Consider the following 20,330-nt stretch of genomic DNA (forward strand, 5'->3'; position numbering starts at 1 on the left):
TTTTTTTTTTAAAACTATAGTCCGCCCCTCCAACGGTCTGAGGGACAGTGAACTGGCCCCCTGTTTTAAAAGTTTGAGGACCCCTGCAGCTGTGTAAGCATTTTTGTTCATTTCAAATAAAAAATATTTGTATTATTTGTCATTCATTTAAAAAAAAAAGTCACTTGATGTGTAAGGGTTATTTAACAAACACTGAAAACTCATGCAAACAATACAGCACACTTAAAAGTCTGCTCCATACGGTCTGAAATGACAAGAGAATTCAAACTGCCAAACCCCTATTTTCATAATTATATTAAGAGATAAGGAAACACTGGTTATACTGAAAATAAATTGGTTCTGGGAATGTAGCTTTTATGCAACGATGAAAGGATAATAGGTGATTTTCATTTTTAAATTTTCCTCAACAGAGTTATAGTACACTTTTTCCCAAATTAAAAATGAAAATCTAAAACTTAAAATTTCATGTACATATATTAACAGCTAGCAAAGTAAAAGGTTGAGTCAGAATTATTTTATGAAGTAAATATGAATATGTAATTAACACATACTATCATGCCAAGAGTTGTTGATGAAAGTGGTTTCAAAGGAGATTTTAAAGCATTGGTTTCTTTCATGCTAAACAAATCTTGGCTCATGGATAAAAACATGGTACATTTTAAGCTAACCTCAAACTAGAGGAACAATGATCAAATTCTGAATATAGAGAACCCAGCTGATTTACACGGAGCCTCAAGCGATAAACCTAATTCTGTCTGTTCCACAATATGTAAATCCTTAAAGAATAAAGATACCCAAACATGATATAAAGCATATCAAAGACCATAACACAAAGAAAAATCACCCCAGGTCTATATAAGCATTCCTACTGCTTCTGCACACAGAACCACAAAGGAATACAAAATTGCTATTAAAAGAATATGCATTCCCACAGATCATTCAGAAACTTTTTGAAAGTAGACTCTGGCTGGGCGCGGTGGCCCAAGCCTGTAATCCCAGCACTTTGGGAGGCCGAGGCGAGAGTAATGCCTGAGCACAGGGGTTCAAGACCAGCCTGGGCAACTTGATGAGACCTTGTCTCTATAATAAATAAAAAAATATAAGCCGGGTGTGGTAGTGCGTCTGTAGTTCCAGTTACTTGGAAGGCTCAGGCGGAAGGATCACCTGAGCGCAGCAGGTTGAGGCTGTGATGGTCATGAGCATGCCATGGCATTCCAGCCTGGGTGACAGAGTGAGGCTCCAAATCACAAACAAAAAAGAAAAGAAAGTAAATTCTGTTTCTGAGATTGTGCAGGGTGCTGGCCAGACAGACACGTGAATAAATAATTATGACACGTTTAGTGGCAGGTGTGGAGCAGCCTGAACGCTCCTACGGTGTAACAGTATGGCCAGTCTAATTCTACAGACTCAAAATCCATATGCAACAATGTGCGTACAGCCTATAGATTTCTTTTATACAAGGATGTTATATATCTGTGTACATGAAAGAGGAGGCAGTTTAATGAGTGGTCGTTTCCTAACTGCCCGCAGACTTTCTTTAGTATGAATCAAGGGAGGCTAGTAGAATAACTCAAGACAGTCACCCCTGCTTAGAAAATGAAATTTCTTAGAGGATACCAGATGTACAGAATCCCAGGCCTTGGGATGGATCCAGAAATCTACATGATTAACAAGCATCACCAGATGCAGAATCGCATTTTTAACTTTCCTTGTTCAACAAAAGGCATTATTGCTTCATTAAAGAAAGGCGTTTTTCTAACTGGCTTTATGAGTCTTACATTTGCCATAAACCCTGGATTCTGAACATTTTTTCATATAAAGAACAGTCTCAAAATACTAGATTCTGTGACTGGAGACACAGTGAATAGATAGTTTTATACAGCATTTATTCCACTGAATACAATGAACAAGCAAATAAAAAAACCCACAAGAACAAAGATTAGATTTTTCAACAGCAACACACTAAGACAGAAAAAAGAAAGATTCAAAATTCTGAGGGAAATTATTTCCAAACCAGAAATATATGCCTAAACAAATCATCATCCAAGTGTGAGAAACATCTGTAGATATATGAGGACTAAAAATTTTTACATTTTAGAAGACTAAACAAAAGGAAAATGCAAAACAATTAATGCCAAGGAAAATAAAAGGTTATACAGGAAAGAATATGTGAGGAACACTTACATGTTCATGAAACACAAAAATTTATCATTCACGATCGGCAGATTTTTCACTTTCCTAATATTGAGAGTGGGTGACAATAAAAACAATCTGAAGACGGTTGCCACAAACTTCTGTTGTTAAGCATACGCGAAATGGTCTTTTTCTAAACTGTCACCTTTTTCGCAATACAGCTAAAAGTTGCAGACATATCCAGTATTTGCCTCAGACATCACTCTGACTAGCATTCTATACTTTATATTTTTATTTGGATTATAAACTGAATATATACTATATATATAATATATATATATTTCTTCGTTTACACTGCATTACATCACTGTCTCACTATCACTAATAAGTTCACTGGATTCATCTTCCACCTTGGAAATCTCATCAACATATATTTCTTCATTTTCCACAATTGCAGTAAGTTATTTTTATTTCAAAAGCTATGTAATTTCTTTTTTTTACCACAAAATTGAAACCCACAAGCAAATACATTTTATGGCTAAAGGGAGTAAATCGAGAAAACACAGCACAGGATATAACTTGGGGTAGAGAGGTAGTAAGTTACTTTTAACGCTGACATATGAAAGCCCTGAAATATCAAAATACAGGCATACAACACCAATCCCAACAAAATAATGACTGACCAACTAGCAATTTTTCCCAACTACATAAATCAGTAACAACACTGAGCAGTCGATATCAGATAATTATCTCAATAAACTTTCTTGCCTCACTACTCACTTTCAAGAAAAATCTGTACATCGCAGCATTCAGAAATGTTACTTGCAAAGACATAAATTCGTGTCGGCAGCAACCAGGAACAGAATTTGGAATGACATAAATTCATGTCAGTGATCACAAATGAGTTAAGTTAACGAAAAGTTGTGATTATACTGGAAACATGGGCAAAGGAAGTAGAGAAAAAAAATAAAAAGAAATTTCTAAAGTTGAAAACTAGTAGCAATATAAGATTGGTTAAATGCAGAAGCCACTGTGAAAGGTACTGAAAATGACTACGGGTAGGAACTACGCACATGACTACCTCGGATAATATTAGACAACTAAATACATATATTTAATATTGAAAATAATGAAAATTTAAATTTAAAATGAAAGGCAGTCCTAATTAGATAAAGGGTATAACTTTGAATGAATACTACACCAAGAGAGCAAGGATCATTTATGATGACTCTACATTAGGGCGTCTCCATCTCAGCACCACCGGTTGACATTTTGGACCAGATAATAATTTGCTGTTGAGGTGATCCAAAGCACTGTGGGATATTTAGCAGCCTCTGGCATCTACCCACCAAACGACAGTGGGATCTCCCTCCTCCAGTTGCTCTAATCAAAACTGTCCAGACTCAGTCCAACGTCCCCTGGAAAACAAAATCACCCCCTGGTTCAGAACCACTGCTCCACATCATGGAAATAACAAGCTATGCTTTTTGAAGCTATTTCTTGGTAATAAACATTTATGGTTGCCTATATAAGGAAAGAATGTCATTTTATGGACCTTTAGATTATACAAAGGTGGAAGACAAAGAGGAGAAAGAAATCTGGAAATCTTTAACAACTGAAAGAAGGGGCACACACAAAAACCCTGGAACACCTACCTGAGTTGGGAAAGTAGAGGCGTGGAAAGACAAGAAGAGAAGTCTGGGTTTCATGTGACTAATTAATGCATTTGTGAGCAAGACTGACTGACACGCAGTGCTTCGGGAAGCTCAAGTCATTCATGGCATGCAGAGCGTACTCAAAAGACCATGATTCGGAAGACTTGTTAACAAACATGACAGAAATTGTCAAAGAAGAAATCAGGGGCCGGAGGGAGGGGGAGAAGCCTCTTCTTGGTGCCAATTTCCCTGTTGTGAGAGAAAGTGAAATGTTCCAAGAAGGTCACAGATAATGGGAAGACCTTCCTCTCCAGGACAAGGTGGCAAATAAGTCGTTTTCTCCACTGGGAAAATCTCCCAGAGGTTTCACAACATGTGGAACATGGAGCCTGGGAACACATTAGACAGACTCTGCATGAAACCTGGCTCTTCAGTGCTGTGACTTTCATTGGAGAAAAATGCTTCAACCCACAGTTTAAGGGTCATTTCAAAGCAAAGATGATATAGGGTAAACATAATCTTCCCAAAAAGTATATTAATGTGTGGACATAAGTGTTCAGTGGTGATAGGATTTTTCTCCACTTATTGTATTCTTCCTCAGACCAACCCCCAGTAGCAATCCTAAGAGCCTAACTAAGCACATTAAGGAATAAACTTCTCATGCGAAGGTAACCTCTTTCCCAGCACTGTTTGTAGTCATCAACAGTACACTTTTACCTAATTCAAATTTTGTTTACAGATTACCTGGAAAATTGCTAAAATCTAATACCCTAAAATAAAAATACTTGTCTCTTAGAAATGTGTATGTCAGCTGGGATCGGTGGCTCAGCCTGTAATCCCACACTTTGGAAGCCTGAGGTGAGTGGATTGCCTGAGCCCACGGGTTCAAGACCCGCCTGGACAACTTGGTGAGACCTCATCTCTACAATAAATCAAAAAAATTAGCCAGGCGTGGTAGTGCGCGCCTGTAGTTCCAGCTACTTGAAAGGCTGAGGCGGAAGGATCGCCGAAACCCAGCAGGTTGAGGCTGTGGTGGCCGGGAGCGGCCACTGCACTCCAGTCTGGGCGACAGAGTGAGACTCCAACTCAAAAAAAAAAAAAAGAAAGAAATACAAAATACAGAAAACTTAATTACAATATTTTCAATTATTTTACATGGTATAATTTTGCATATATACTCACAATCACACATGTCAAATAATCTCTACACAAGATTATTCCTTGAGGTATTGTTTTTAACAGCAAGAAACAAAAATGAAAGGAATATCCATTAGTTAGAATTAAATAAACTAGAAATATAAAACACGCATAAAAAAGAATGAGGCACATCTTTACGATGCCATATGGAGCTATCACCAAGACACTTCATTTAAAAAGCAAAGCATAACAGCGTCATAATTTACTCCACAATTTACTTACAGTCACACAAACATATATATCTCCTTCCTTCCATACACATGCTGTGATCCTGCAAGTAACCTCTGATTGTAGAAACACTGAGGAACTGGGTGCTGTGCAGCAGTGGGGCATTTGATTACACCTCCCACCATCTATCACTGAGTGAGACATTATATTAACATCCCATTTTTAAAATTTTTTTGTTTTTTGAGTCAGGGTCTCACTCTGTCACCTAAGCTGGGTGCAGTGGCACGATCACAGCTTACGGCAGCCTCAATCTCCAAAGTAGTAAGGACTACAGGTGTAAGCCACCACACCCAGCTGTCAAGAACATTCTTAAGTAATTTTTGTTTAAACTGTGACTGCATGGCATTGCAAAACACAATGTCCACTACCACAGCCTGATGCCATTTGTGCTATGGCATTAGCAGTGCAATATCAACACAGGAAAAAGGCTAATAACATCTTTTTTTTTTTTTTTTTTTTTAAGTTGGAGTCTCGCTCCCAGACTGGACTGCAGTGGCCGCTCCGGGCCACCGCAGCCTCGACCTGCTGAGCTCCGGCGATCTTTCCGCCTCAGCCTTCCAAGTAGCCGGAATTACAGGCATGCGCTACCACGCCCGGCTGATTTTTTGATTTCTTGTACAGAGGAGGTCTCACTGCCCAGGCGGGTCTCGAACCCGCGGGCTCAGGCAATCCACTCACCTCAGCGTCCCAAAGGCGCAGGATTACAGGCTGAGCCACCGAGCCTAGCTAGCTAATAACATCTTACTGCTGTGAAAATAAGCTTTATTTCACAAACGTTTTGAAAAGGTCTCGAGGGACAGCCACAAATACAGAAACCATATTTTGAAAAACTCTGGTCAAGCTTGGCAGCTCAGCCTGTAATTCCGGCACTTTGGGAGGCCGAGGCGAGTGGATTGCCTGAGCCCGCAAGTTTGAGACCAGCTCGGGCAACTTGGCGAGACCTCATCTCTACAATCAATCAAATATTAGCCGGGTGTGGTAGCACGCAACTGTAGTTCTGGCTACTTGGAAGGCTAAGGCAGAAGGATGGCCTGAGCCCAGCAGGTCGACACTGGGGTGGCCATGAGCATGTCACTGCACTCCAGCCTGGGAAACAGACTTCAACTCAAAAAAAAAAAAGGAAAAATCCTTGTTTTAATTGTTTGTTGGTCCTTTCTATTTCCATACATTTTGGAATCACCGTCTCAATTTGCACACACTCACACACACACAACCATGATGAAATTTTATCTGGAATGATGGTAAATCTTTAGAACTATGTGAAAAAACTAACATACTGTCATGAAAAAAAATCCTGTATTTATTTAAGTCTTTTAAAATTCTTTTAGCAAAACTTTATAGTTGGTACGCAGAGGTTTATACATATCTTTCTTTAGACTCAATACTAGGTGTTCAGTGTTTTTTGATGACAATATAAATGGTATCTTTTTTTTTTTTTTGAGTTGGAGTCTCACTCTGTCGCCCAGACTGGAGGGCAGTGGCTGCTCCCGGCCACCGCAGCCTCGACCTGCTGGGCTCCGGCGATCCTTTCCGCCTCATCCCTCCAAGTAGCCAGAATTACAGGTGCGCGCTACCACGCCCGGCTAATTTTTTTTTTATTTATTGTAGAGATGAGGTCTTGCCAAGTTCCCCAGGTGGGTCTCAAACTCGCGGACTCAAGCAATCCACTCACCTCAGCCTTCCAAAGTGCCAAAGTGCTGGGATTACAGGCTGAGCCACCGAGCCCAGCCAATGGTATCTTTTTAAATTTAGTGTTCTAACTGACCTAGCCTCACACCATATACATAAAATAGATTAAGATACAAAAAGTGGAAAAGAAAACTTCTGGAAGAAAATACAGAAGAATATCTTCGAGATTCATTTTTGAACAAGTGTCCTTCTGAGCAGTAAACTATTCTTTTTTTATTTTGAGTGGGAGTCTCATTGAGGCTGGAGCGATCCATCCTCCTCAGCCTTTGAAGTAGCTGGAATTACAGGCACACGCCACTATGCCTGGTAATTTTTTGATTCATTGTATTTTGTTTTTGTTTTTTTGAGTTGGAGTCTCACTCTGTCACCCAGACTGGAGTGCAGTGGCTGCTCCCGGCCACCACAGCCTCGACCTGCTGGGCTCCGGCGATCCTTCTGCCTCAGCCTTCCAAGTAGCCGGAATTACAGGCATGCGCTACCATGCCCGGCTGATTTTTTGATTTATCGTAGAGATGAGGTCTCACCAAGTTGCCCAGGTGGGTCACGAACCCGCAGGCTCAGGCAATCCACTCACCTCAGCCTCCCAAAGTGCAGGATTACAGGCTGAGCCACCGATCCCGGCTTTGATTCATTACAGAGACAAGGTCTTACCAAATTGCCCAAACTGGTCTCGAACCCCCGGGCTCAGGCAATCCTCTTGCCTTCGCCTCCCAAAGTGCTGGGATTACAGGCTTGAGCCATTGCGCCCAGCCTTGAACTATTCTTACTAAAGTTTCACTCTGTTCCTTCATCTGTACCAAGCCTAACAGGCACACTTGCTGCTCCCCAAGAATGGAATTTTCCTAGTCATTCTTTAACTATCCTCTCCTCCTGCTGTTCCATCGTTCACTTTACAATCAGACTTCTCACATATTGAAAAACCGACTGACCAATTACAATGAGCAAAGATGACAACAGCAACACCAAAGCATGAGAACTCATTAACGGGCCAGGCGGATGCCTGCAAGCTGTGTGGCTTCCAGCCTCTCCCCAGTAAGGCCAACGCACAGCCCACCCCCAGTGGAGGTAAGCAGACACACCTAAGGACAGGTGCATCCAGGACACACCACACATCAGCAGTGTCTCTGGGAAAAGAAAGCACAGACAGGAGAAGGAAGGTGTCTTTTTCTGCACTTCAACAATAAATTATATTGCTTTAATTATTTTGTTATCAGAAAATAAACAGTGGGCTCATCCAAAATATTTTAATAAGCAATAATGCAGAGGGAACAGCACAATGAGTATATATATAATGCACCATGGGGAACATAAACTGACAGAAGAATCAGGAAGGAAATTTAGTACTGTGTAACAAAAACATCTGAAACACGTTCCCTTCGGTAGAAAAAGGTCTCTTATCAAATGGTTAATGTTACTACTTTTCTATTACTGGGAAAAGGAGGATTAATTGACATTTTCAGTAGATTTCCATCAATGCTCTCTTCATCAGAACCAGCCATGCTGTCAGGCAAGAAAGGGGATAAAAATGAATGTCAAATGTCATTTTTCTTCTCCATTTCAAGTCCAAATGTGCACATTTTAAAACTAATACCCAGCTGGGAATGGTGGCTCATGCCTGTAATCCCCACACCTTGGGAGGTGGACGTAAGAGAAATACCTGAGCCCAGGGTTTCCAGACCTGCCTGGGCAACACGGCAAGACCTCGTCTCCACAATAAATCAAAAAATTAGCCTGGTGTGGAGGCACAAATGGCTGGGCACAGTGGCTCAGCCTGCAATCCCAGGACTTTGGGAGGCCTAGGTAAGAGGATTACCTGAGCCCAGAAGTTCAAGACCAGCCTGGGTAACTTGGTGAGACCTCGCCTCTACAACAAATCACAAAAATTAGCAGAGTATGATGGCGTGCATCTGTAATTCCAGCTACTTGGAAGGCTGAGGCAGGATTGCCTAAGCCCAGCAGATCGAGGCTGTGGTGGCCATGAGTGTGCCACTGCACTCCAGCCTGGGTGACAGAGTGAGAGTCCTACTTAAAAACAACAACAAGCCAGGCTCGGTGGCTCAGCCCATAATCCCGCGCCTTTGGGAGACTGAGGTGAGTAGACTGCCTGAGCCCGCGGGTTTGAGACCCGCCTGGGCAGGTGAGACCTCATCTCTACAATAAATCAAAAATTAGCCGGTGTGGTAGGGTGCACCTGTAGTTCCAGCTACTTGGAAGGCTGAGGCGGAAGGATCACCGGAGCGGCCACTGCATTCCAGTCTGGGCGACAGAGTGAGACTCCAACTCAAAAACAACAACAACAACAAAACAATGCCCTACCATAGGCAACATATTGAGACTTCATTGCTACAAGAATCAACCAAAAAATTAGCCAGTTGTGGCGGCACATGCCTTCAATAAGAGCTACTTGGGAGGCTGATATGAGAGGATCGCCTGAGCCCAGAAGTCCGAGGCTGCGGTAAACTGTGATCATGTCACTGCACTGCAGCCTGGGAGACTGACTTGAGACTCTGGCCCCCCCAAAAAACCTTTTTCCATTATACATTTATTTCCTCGTTTCAAGAAAGTTTGAAATATTAAAAAGTTGCATCTTCTGATATTCAAACAGTCGTTCTCCCTGGTAAGTAGACTCAGAACATACTTGTTTTGGTTTTTTTTGAGTTGGAGCGTCACTCTGTTGCCCAGACTGGAGTGCAGTAGCTGCTCCCAGCCACCGCAGCCTCGACCTGCTAGGCTCTGGCGATCCTTCCGCTTCAGCCTTCCAAGTAGCTGGAATTACAGGCGCACGCTACCACGCCTGGCTAATTTTTTTGATTTATTGTAGAGATGAGGTCTCGCCAAGTTGCCCAGGAGGGTCTTGAACCTGTAGGTTCAGGTAATTCACTCACCTTGGCCTCCCAAAGGCACGGGATTACAGGCTGAGCCACCGAGCCCGGAACTAGAACATACTTGTATATGCATATTTCTACAAACTTGTATGAGAATGTCTCTAAGAAAAAGTCCGAAAAGCAGAATTCCTGAGTCAAAGGCTATGCTTACCTGGACCTTGACTGATTGGTCTCATTATCCTAACACCGTCACAATAACGAAGTGCATCTATCCCTGTTCTCACCAACACCGGGTATGAAGACAAGCACCATAGAGCATCAAATCCCCTATAGAACTCTTCATGGCTGAAAGTTCTCTATGTCTCCCTTTCTCATGGTTGCTGTCAATTGCTCATAAACCAGTTTGCTTGGAGACAAACAACATATACACAAAAAAGATTTCCAGTGCTCTGCCTAGTGTTCCATGAACAAGTCTGATATTGGCTCAGAATAAACTGGACTCTCTGAGTCCTGAGCAGCTTCTGATTTCATATATCCAATCTTAAATTCTCCTGACACAAGGATAAGGCCCAAACTTTTATTTTTTTTTTAATTTTTATTGTTTGAGTCGGGAGTCTCACTCAGTTGCCCAAACTGGAGTGCAGTGGCATGCCCACAGCCACTGCAGCCTCGACCTACTGGGCTCAGATAATCCTTCCGCCTCAGCCTTCCAGGCACACACCACCATGTGCAGTTAATTTTTTTGATTTACTGTAAGAGATGTGGTCTCACCAAGTTGCCCAGACTGGTCTCGAATTTCCGGGATCAGGCAATCCTCTTGCCTTGGCCTCCTAAAGTGTTGGGATTATAGGGATGAGCCACCACGCCCAGCTGGCACAAACTTTTAAATTTCATTAAAGGTCAGTTATGATTAAGAAGAGATTGGCAGCAGGGCTCAGTGGCTCAGCCTGCAATCCCGCGACTTTGGGAGGCTGAGGTGACCCGCCTGGGCAACTTGGCAAGACCTCATCTCTACAATAAATCAAAATGAGCTGGGTGTGGTAACGCATGCCTGTAGTTCCAGCTACTTGGATGGCTGAGGTGGAAGGATCGCCGGAGCCCAGCAGGTTGAGGCTGCGGTGGCCGGGAGCAGCCACTGCACTCCAGACTGGGTGACAGAGTAAAACTCCAACTCAAAAAAAAAAAAAGAAGAGATTGGCTGGGTTCGGTGGCTCAGCCTATAATCCCAGAGCTTTGGGAGGCCGAGGTGAGTGGACTGCCTGAGCCCATGGGTTCGAGACCACGTGGGCAACTTGGGAAGACCTCATTTCTACAATAAATCAAAAATTAGCTGGGCGTGGTAGCGCACGCCTGTAGTTCCAGCTCCTTGGAAGGATGAGGCGGAAGGATCGCCGGAGCCCAGCAGGTTGAGGCTGCGGTGGCCGGGAGCAGCCACTGCACTCCAGACTGGGTGACAGAGTAAAACTCCAACTCAAAAAAAAAAAAAGAAGAGATTGGCTGGGTTCGGTGGCTCAGCCTATAATCCCAGAGCTTTGGGAGGCCGAGGTGAGTGGACTGCCTGAGCCCATGGGTTCGAGACCACGTGGGCAACTTGGGAAGACCTCATTTCTACAATAAATCAAAAATTAGCTGGGCGTGGTAGCGCACGCCTGTAGTTCCAGCTCCTTGGAAGGATGAGGCGGAAGGATCGCCGGAGCCCAGCAGGTTGAGGCTGCGGTGGCCGGGAGCAGCCACTGCACTCCAGACTGGGTGACAGAGTAAAACTCCAACTCAAAAAAAAAAAAAGAAGAGATTGGCTGGGTTCGGTGGCTCAGCCTATAATCCCAGAGCTTTGGGAGGCCGAGGTGAGTGGACTGCCTGAGCCCATGGGTTCGAGACCACGTGGGCAACTTGGGAAGACCTCATTTCTACAATAAATCAAAAATTAGCTGGGCGTGGTAGCGCACGCCTGTAGTTCCAGCTCCTTGGAAGGATGAGGCGGAAGGATCGCCGGAGCCCAGCAGGTTGAGGCTGCGGTGGCCGGGAGCAGCCACTGCACTCCAGACTGGGTGACAGAGTAAAACTCCAACTCAAAAAAAAAAAAAGAAGAGATTGGCTGGGTTCGGTGGCTCAGCCTATAATCCCAGAGCTTTGGGAGGCCGAGGTGAGTGGACTGCCTGAGCCCATGGGTTCGAGACCACGTGGGCAACTTGGGAAGACCTCATTTCTACAATAAATCAAAAATTAGCTGGGCGTGGTAGCGCACGCCTGTAGTTCCAGCTCCTTGGAAGGATGAGGCGGAAGGATCGCCGGAGCCCAGCAGGTTGAGGCTGCGGTGGCCGGGAGCAGCCACTGCACTCCAGACTGGGTGACAGAGTAAAACTCCAACTCAAAAAAAAAAAAAGAAGAGATTGGCTGGGTTCGGTGGCTCAGCCTATAATCCCAGAGCTTTGGGAGGCCGAGGTGAGTGGACTGCCTGAGCCCATGGGTTCGAGACCACGTGGGCAACTTGGGAAGACCTCATTTCTACAATAAATCAAAAATTAGCTGGGCGTGGTAGCGCACGCCTGTAGTTCCAGCTCCTTGGAAGGATGAGGCGGAAGGATCGCCGGAGCCCAGCAGGTTGAGGCTGCAGTGGCCGTGAGCAGCCACTGCACTCCAGTCTGGGTGACAGAGTGAGACTCCAAGTCAAAAAAAAAAAAGAAGAGATTATTCTATTATCTATTGATGGTGTTTATCTCCCTAAAGAATTAAAATAAAATTAAATGTAAACTCTATGCAAGTTTCAAATTCTGAATGGCTATTGTATACAGTGTTCCACAGAAAAAATAAGATATCAATCTTCAAGAATCTTACAATCTAAGATGAAGTCTGAATAGAATAGACAAATTTCCCATAAGGCCCACGATTGTTACCAGCTGCTCAAGACACCTTAACAACAGAATTAAGAAAGGCAGCTCCTCATTTTAGAGGAGAGAAAACCATGCAGGTGTAACACGGCATCGCCTACTCCAAGAAAAGTTCACTAGAAATTGTGGTCACTCTTCTATTTTGAACAGTGATGGTGTCTGTATTCTGGGACACCACCCTGCCAAAACAAGCAAGGTTTTCTGAGAAGCACCTGTGGTTAAGAGTTTGCTGCAGGCTGGGCGCAGTGACTCACGCCTATAATCCCAGCACTTTGGGAGGCCAAGGCAAGAGGACTGCCTGAGCCCATGGGTTCAAGACCAGCCTGGGTGACCTGGGGAGACACTGTCTCTACAATAAATCAAAAAATTAGCTGGGCATGGTGGCACGTACCTATAGTTCAAGCTACTTGGAAGGCTAAGGTAGAAGGTTTGCCTGAGTCCAGCAAGTGGAGGCTGGGGTAGTTGGGAACATTCCACTGCACTCCAGCCTAGGCAACAAGAGTCACACACCAAGTGAAAAAAAAAGAAAAGGCCGGGCTCAGTGCCTCAGTCTATAATCCCAGCATACTGGGAGGCCAAGGCGAGTGGACTGCCTGAGCCCACAGGTTCAACACCAGTCTGAGCAACTCGGTGAGACCTTGACTAATAAAAAATTAGTCGGGTGTGGTAGTGTGTGCTTGTAGTTCTGGCTACTTGGAAGGCTAAGGCAGAAGGATCACTGGAGCCTATCAGTCAACACAGGGCGTGGCCATTGAGTTTGCCATTGCACTCCAGCCTGGGCAATGGAGTAAGACTTCAACTCAAAAAAAAAAAAAAAGTTTGCTATAACACTACATGCACTTGTGTCTTTAAGGCCTATCCTACTACTGACACCAAATTTAAGTTCTGGAATAGCTTCTCTAGACTTTTTTTTCTTTTTTTTGAGTTGGAGTCTCACTGTCACCCAGGCTGGAGTGCAGTAGCACACTCACGGCCACCGCAGCCTCGACCTGCTGGGCTCAGGTGATCCTTCCACATCTGCCTTCCAAGTAGTTGGATCTACAGGTGCATGTCACCATGCCCAGCTAATTTTTTTATTTATTGTAGAGACGAGGTCTCGCCAAGTTGCCCAGGATGGTCTAGAACCTTGGGCTCAGGCAATCCTCTCGCCTTGGCCTCCCAACATGCTGGGATTACAGGTGTGAGCCACCACACCTGGCCTCTCTAGTCTTTTCTTTTTTTTGGAAAGCAGAATTTATTGAGGACAGAAAAGCTCCCACAGTAGGAGGGGACCTGAGGAGGTTGCCCTCTAGCCTTTTTGTAAGAGCACAGTCAAGGTTAGACAATGAGGCAGACAATGTGATGCTCTCAACCAAAGCTAGGCCTGCCAGCATGGGTATAATGGGCTTCTCTCCTTTACTCATTCCTTGTAGCAAAGGAGTGAACAAATAATCAGGTCCAAAAGCCCTTACTGGAGGACAAACTGAGGCCAAGAATCAGCAGGGATCTAAATAAATGTTTTTAAAACACACTGAAGCATAACTTCAAAGGCTGTGGTTCAGATCCCAAGGTTGACAAGCAGGAAAGAATTGGCTCTTTTTAAGTATGACTAACAAGCTTCACCAGCAACTGGGAAGAGGCATTAATCATTACACGTTCCAGAGCTGTAATTAGCAGCTTCCAAAAAGCCAGGCTTTGTGCATTTGAGAGGTGGAAAAACGATGTTGGATCAGATAAGAAAAACATCAATGAACTTAGGCAGCAATCGACCAGTTGAGTAGGAATTTTCTAGCTCCTAGTATACATTGAGCATTGTAACATCTTTCAGTATAATAGTACAGTTTATATACTCAAATAAGTTTTTTACTTTGTTCTGCACATTGGACTTGAGCATCCAAATAGAAGAATTATGTAAAAAAATACAAAATAAAAGAGCCTATCTATTCAACAAATTATTGAGGACTTTCTGTTGCTGATGCTTTCTGACACTTACAGTTGCATCCATTATAATCCTGTATATCTGCAATCAAGCAGTTGCTTTTTTATCTATCTATCTATCTACCCATCTAACTGTTTTTGTGTCACGGTCTCACTGTTGCCCAGACTGGAGTGCAGTAGCATGAACATGGCTCACCAAGCTTCAAACTCCTGGGCTCAAGCGATCCTCCCGCCTCAGCCTCCCAAGTAGCTGGAACTACAGGCATGCTTTACCACACCCAGCTAATTTTTTTTATTTTTTCCACAGAGATGAGGTCTTGCTATATTTCCCAAGTTGGTCTTGACTAGGCTCGAGGAATTCTCCTGCCTCCACCTTCCAATGTGCTGGTATTACAAGTGTAAGTCATTGCACCAGGCCTTGGGTTCAATTTTTGAATATGCCATACATATGAGTTGTGAGATTTTAACAAGTTATTTAACCATATTGTGCTTCAGTCTCTTCCATCTGTAAAATGGGGACAATAATAAGACCTACTTTATAGATACATATAAAACCACAGCCGGGCTCGGTGGCTCAGCCTGTAATCCCGTGCCTTTGGGAGGCTGAGATGAGTGGATTGCCTGAGCCCGCGGGTTCCAGACCTGCCTGGGCAGCAAGACCTCAACTCTACAATAAATCAAAAAAAAGTAGTCGGGCATGGTAACGCGCGCCTGTAGTTCCAGCTACTTGGAAGGCTGAGGCGGAAGGATCGCTGGAGCCCAGCAGGTCGAGGCTGCGGTGGCTGGGACAGCCACTGCTCTCCAGTCTGGGCGACAGAGTGAGACTCCAACTCAGAAAAAAAACAAACAAAAAAAAAACCACAGGAATAGTATCTATCACCAAGTACATTTTAGAATTTTTTTTTTTTTTTGAGTTGAGAGTCTCACTCTGTTGCTCAGGCTAGAGTGCAATGACATGCTCATAGCCAACACAGCCCCGACCTGTTGGGCTCAGGCAATCCATCCACCTCAGCCTTCCAAGTAGCCAGAACTACAGGCACATGCCACCACATCCAGCAAATTTTTTGATTTATTGTAGAGATGAAGTCTCGCCAAGTTGCCTAGGCTGGTCTCAAACCCGCGGGCTCAGTCAATCCTCTTACCTCAGCCTCCCAAAATGCTGGGATTATAGGCATGAGACACTGCACCCGGCCTATTTTAGAATTTTTAAAAGTCAAATTCAATACAGTACCTATGAGCCACATATAAGCCTGGGGTATATATTTAATACTGAAGACAGTAGCCCTGGTATCATAAAGCACACAAAGGTTTACAGATAAGAGACAATAGCTCAATAACGAGCACATCAACCTTCTCCAATTGTGAGTTGCTGCGTTGCTCTCCGCAAATTTACAAATTTTCATAGTCTACTTATGGATGAATTCAGAATGAAGAGAGATTTGTGAATCAGATGATACAAATGTAAAGAGTCGTTGAATATTTACAGTGTGTAAGAAAATCTATTAGTAAAGACAGTAGTCATACACACACAGATTGAATACAGGAAAATACACACATATCGGGTCTAGCAGCTGGCATCACAGTGAGTCTTAGACTGCTTTACAGTGCTTGCAGTATGTAATCTACTGTTAAATGGTTCAAGTCACTGTGCATGCATGAAGCATGCTGCCTCTTTCCTTCTACCCAAAAACTGTCCCAAGGGGATTCTCTCTGCTTGAGCCCCACCCATCTTGTAAACAAGAGGTGAATCACTAACCCTAGCCAGGAACATCCCAGGTCCGGTCCACTTTGGGACGCCTATAGCATCCAGTTGAATACTCCATTCACAGGCTACAAAGGACATCAAGAATGCCTCAGCCAGGTCTTCTCTTATGTTCCATATAGCACCAAGGAAATTCTGGGCACTTGATAATGTCCCTGAGAGTAAAGAGTCAGTATTCATCAAATTATACCTTTTTGTTGCCAAAGAACAATAGGACTACAGTAATTTTCTCCTTTTAAAGTAGGAATAGGTAGGGCACAGCTTCAGCATTAGCAAATGTCAAGACCACTGCAATGTGCCCCTGTTCTACATCAGCATGTGGGCTGGCTACACAGCTCCGTGCCTTGGCCAGAGAATGCCCCCAGCCCCACTCAGCAGTCTAAAAATGAGAGCCACAGACGAGAGAATGTGGCTCTGACTACTCCCTCGCCACTTGGAAAAGAACAAACACAAAATCCCCCAATGTCTGAGTCTCTTCATCTTAATTCAAAGGAATTACCACCTAGCAAACTTGAGTTTTTAAGCTGAGGCACATATCTTCATTATTAAGCTCTTCGTAAGCTCTATAACCTAGAATATGTGTTCAACAGTAACTCAGTGATCATGTATCCTATGTAATTTTTGTGTTCAACACAGAAAGTGTCTTTGATAATTATAGACGTAGGTTAATATACTCTCTCAGTCCTTATGGAAGATAAAAAACACATCACGAATTTTTCCATTCCAAGCAATCTGTTAAAGGAAATCGACGTTACTTGTAAACAGATTCAAAGCTATCAGGAAAGTAAATTAAAAATACACTTGCATGTTTTAAATACATCTTTAAAACCATTTGTCAAATTCTTGTTCTGGCAAGATTTATATGACTGGTCACATAACTTCTTAAGCTTAAAAATGAATCTTTATGCTTTTTCCAACTAAATAATAAATGCATATGGCACTTTAGCATTTATTAGTATTTTACAACGTTAAGAAAATCTCAAGATATGTTTTCATGTACCATCTTTTTAAACAAAAATTATTAACTTGCTCTCTATTTTTGCTTCTTGAAATACCTCTATTGGTGGTGTTACTTGGCCAAATTATTTCTTCCAACAAAAGATGTAAGTCACATAAACTATACTAACTCTAGCCAATCTAACCACAGTGCCCTCAAGAAAACCCTAAATCGGCCGGGCTCGGTGGCTCAGTCTGTCATCCCAGCACTTTGGGAGGCTGAGGCGAGTGGAATGCTTGAGTTCGCAGGTTCGAGACCAGCCCAGACAACTTGGCAAGACCTCGTCTCTACAATAAATAAATAAAAATTAGCTGGGTGTGGTAGCGCACGCCTGTAGTTCCAGCTCCTTGGAAGGCGAGGCAGAAGGATCATCAGAGTCCAGCAGGCTGACGCTGGGGTGGCCATGAGTGTGCCACTGCACTCCAACCTGGGCGATAGTGAGACTCCAACTCAAAAAAAAAACCCCTAAATAACCGGGGACAGTGACACATGGCTGTAACTCCAGCTACCTGGGAAGCTAAGTCAAGAGTCCAGAAGTCGAAGGCAACAAAGCAAGACTCCATCTCAATTAACAACAACAACAAAATCTAAATAAAACAGTGATAAGATGTTGAGGGGGTTCTATATCAAGTTATTTCTGAAATGACAGGTAATCTACAAACCCGTCTGAACTCAGGCAGACTTAAGAGTCAATCCAGATACTGAGGGCTAAAAAGGAGATAGCAATTACTGAAATAATTAGTACATTTTATTTCTGTATATGAGTAGTTTTTATAACCATGATGATGAGTAAAGTTGAATAAAAGAAATAGACATTATGAACAATAGCTGAAGGAATTTCTCTAACGGAACTGACACACTACACCTGCTCACTCACCCAGCACCCCACACACCCCCCAGGCTTACCTGTTCCCTCTACCTGACTGTGCCCCACCATCGCATGAGGGCTGAGTAAATGCCAACTCTCTGAAGCTTTCCCAGCTAAGAGTCAGAATTCACCTGTGTTTTGAGCTCAAACATCCTGCTATACTTCCAAGATGCACCGATTATAGACTACAATGAAAAACAGCTCAACAGAATTTACACTTAAGTGTTATACCACTAATTGCTCATAAAAGACCACCACCATTCAATAGGCTCCAAAACGAAAAACCAGGGGCTCAGTTTCTCACTTTTGTACCTTATCAATGCATAGATCAGATGCCAGCAAACGGGTAATTAAGAGCAAAAGGTTTCCAACCCAGAGATCCTCGAAAGAAAATAACAAGCCATATATCCTACAAATTCAAGAATCACCTGCCTGGGAACCAGATTTTGAGTTCTAATTGTTGGGTTCTAATGGCTGTAATTTTCTTGGAAGCTAGAAAACACGAGTATTTCCCACAATGGCTTCTGCTGGAAACCGCTCTGCAGGACGCTAAGAGATATTCAAATACATTGGGAAAGTCAGGATTAAAGCCAAGTTAAAATGGTTATTCACTGGAGAACTGCTGCGAGGCTTTAAGTATGCTAACCCACACTCATGCATTTCCAAGCGAAAAATCCATCATGATGCCTTTAGTCAATTTGAGCAAGAAGAATTTGGAAAATGCTTCAATGAAGTGTCTTTTTTTGGTTTTGGCCAAAATATTCCTGAGTACTTTAGGTTAACGGCTAAAAAGTTCTTACCTGATGTGTGTTGCAGGCAGAGATTCATACTGGCGTGACAGAAAGAGTTCCCTGTGTTTCAACTGATGTTTCTGTTTATCGGTCAAATCAGCATCAACTGTTGTTTCAGATTCTTCCTCAATTTCTTCTACATAAATAAAATCCAAAGAATCCATTATTACAAAGTACATCAGCTATTGGATACTGAAACACATCAAACAAACATGTCATTCAACATTTTCATCAACTAATAAATTATAAATTTATATATCTAACTTGCCATTTCAATTGCAACCATAAAATTATCAGGACCTCAAAGGAAGAGGAAAAATTCCAACTTCAAAATGGCAGGCGATACCCCCCAAAATATCTAGAAGTATTATCCACCAATTTTTAAATTAATTAATCATTTAATTAATCAAAATTTTTAAATGCCAGATGAAATACATGCAAGCCAGTAATCCCAGAACTTTGGGAGGCTGAGGTGAGAGGACTGCCTGAGCCCAGAGATTTGAGACCAGACTGGGCAACTTGGCAAAAACTCATCTCTACAATAAATCAAAAACTTAGCTGGGCATGGTAGCGTGTGCCTATAGATCCAGCTACTTGTAAGGCTGAGGTAGAAGAATCGCCTGAACCCAGCAGGTCGAGGTTGTGGTGGCCATGAAGGTGCCACAGCACTCCAACCTGGGCAACAGAGTAAGACTCTGACTGAAAAAAAAGAGAAAAATGTATTAACATTTCAATGACAATTAAAAATGAAGCAAAACCAAAAAACGGGGTTAGAAGATGGAAAGCACATGTTAAAAAAAAAAAAAAAAGCAAGCACTTAGCAGAGAAAAGGAACTGGTAACCTACAACTACAGAAAGGGCTACCATCAAGATAAAGCCTTGACTAACTTAGCACTTGAACATACCAACAACTGAGAAAAAGAGTGAGGTAAAGGGCTTGAAAAGGGTTACGAGCCTATATGCAACAGAATAGCTGAATCCCAGAATGCTATATTCAAAAAAGGAATAATCAAAAAACAGGCTAAGAGATCTTCAAATTTGAAAACACAAATAAAAAGCTTTTAGAAAGAATGGATGGTAATGATAAGGCAATCTCCCAAAAATTAGAACACAAAGTCAGAGCCCAATCATTGAAGAACAAGAGATTAAAATATTAAAGTACAATTTATGAAGTTCTACATCCCAGTAATAAAAGTTCCGGGAAAAAAAAAAGAGAGAGAAAACAGGCCAGATGGCTCATGCCCGTAATCCCAGCAGTTTGGGAGGCCAAGGCAGGATGATCACTTGAGGCAGACAATTTGAGAACAGCCTGGGCAACAAAGCAAAAACCTGTCTCTACAAAAAATACAAAAATTAGTGGGTAGTGATGTACGTGCCTGT

The 20,330-nt window shown here is 42.9% G+C and overlaps 1 protein-coding gene across 3 annotated transcripts in view; it reads right to left on the reverse strand.

Moving 5' to 3' along the window:
• Window positions 1-19,236, reverse strand: part of MTA3 (metastasis associated 1 family member 3) — a 135,422-nt gene extending 116,186 nt beyond the window's left edge. For 2 of the 3 annotated variants that reach the window (XM_021712547.1, XM_021712548.1), the window contains exon 1: window positions 18,960-19,082. Coding sequence is in view for 1 of the 3 variants with exons in the window: in XM_021712546.1 (XP_021568221.1) it covers window positions 18,960-19,086; window positions 19,215-19,236 (149 nt within the window). In the remaining 2 variants the exon portion in view is untranslated. Of the gene's footprint in view, window positions 1-18,959; window positions 19,087-19,214 lie in introns of those variants that run through there. The other variant, XM_021712546.1, reaches the window with a different exon arrangement.
• Window positions 19,237-20,330: the final 1,094 nt, after the last annotated feature.

Source organism: Carlito syrichta, unplaced genomic scaffold, assembly GCF_000164805.1.
Source record: "Carlito syrichta isolate Samal-C Ts95f unplaced genomic scaffold, Tarsius_syrichta-2.0.1 Scaffold303343, whole genome shotgun sequence".
In the NCBI taxonomy this organism is placed as follows: Eukaryota; Metazoa; Chordata; class Mammalia; order Primates; family Tarsiidae; genus Carlito; species Carlito syrichta.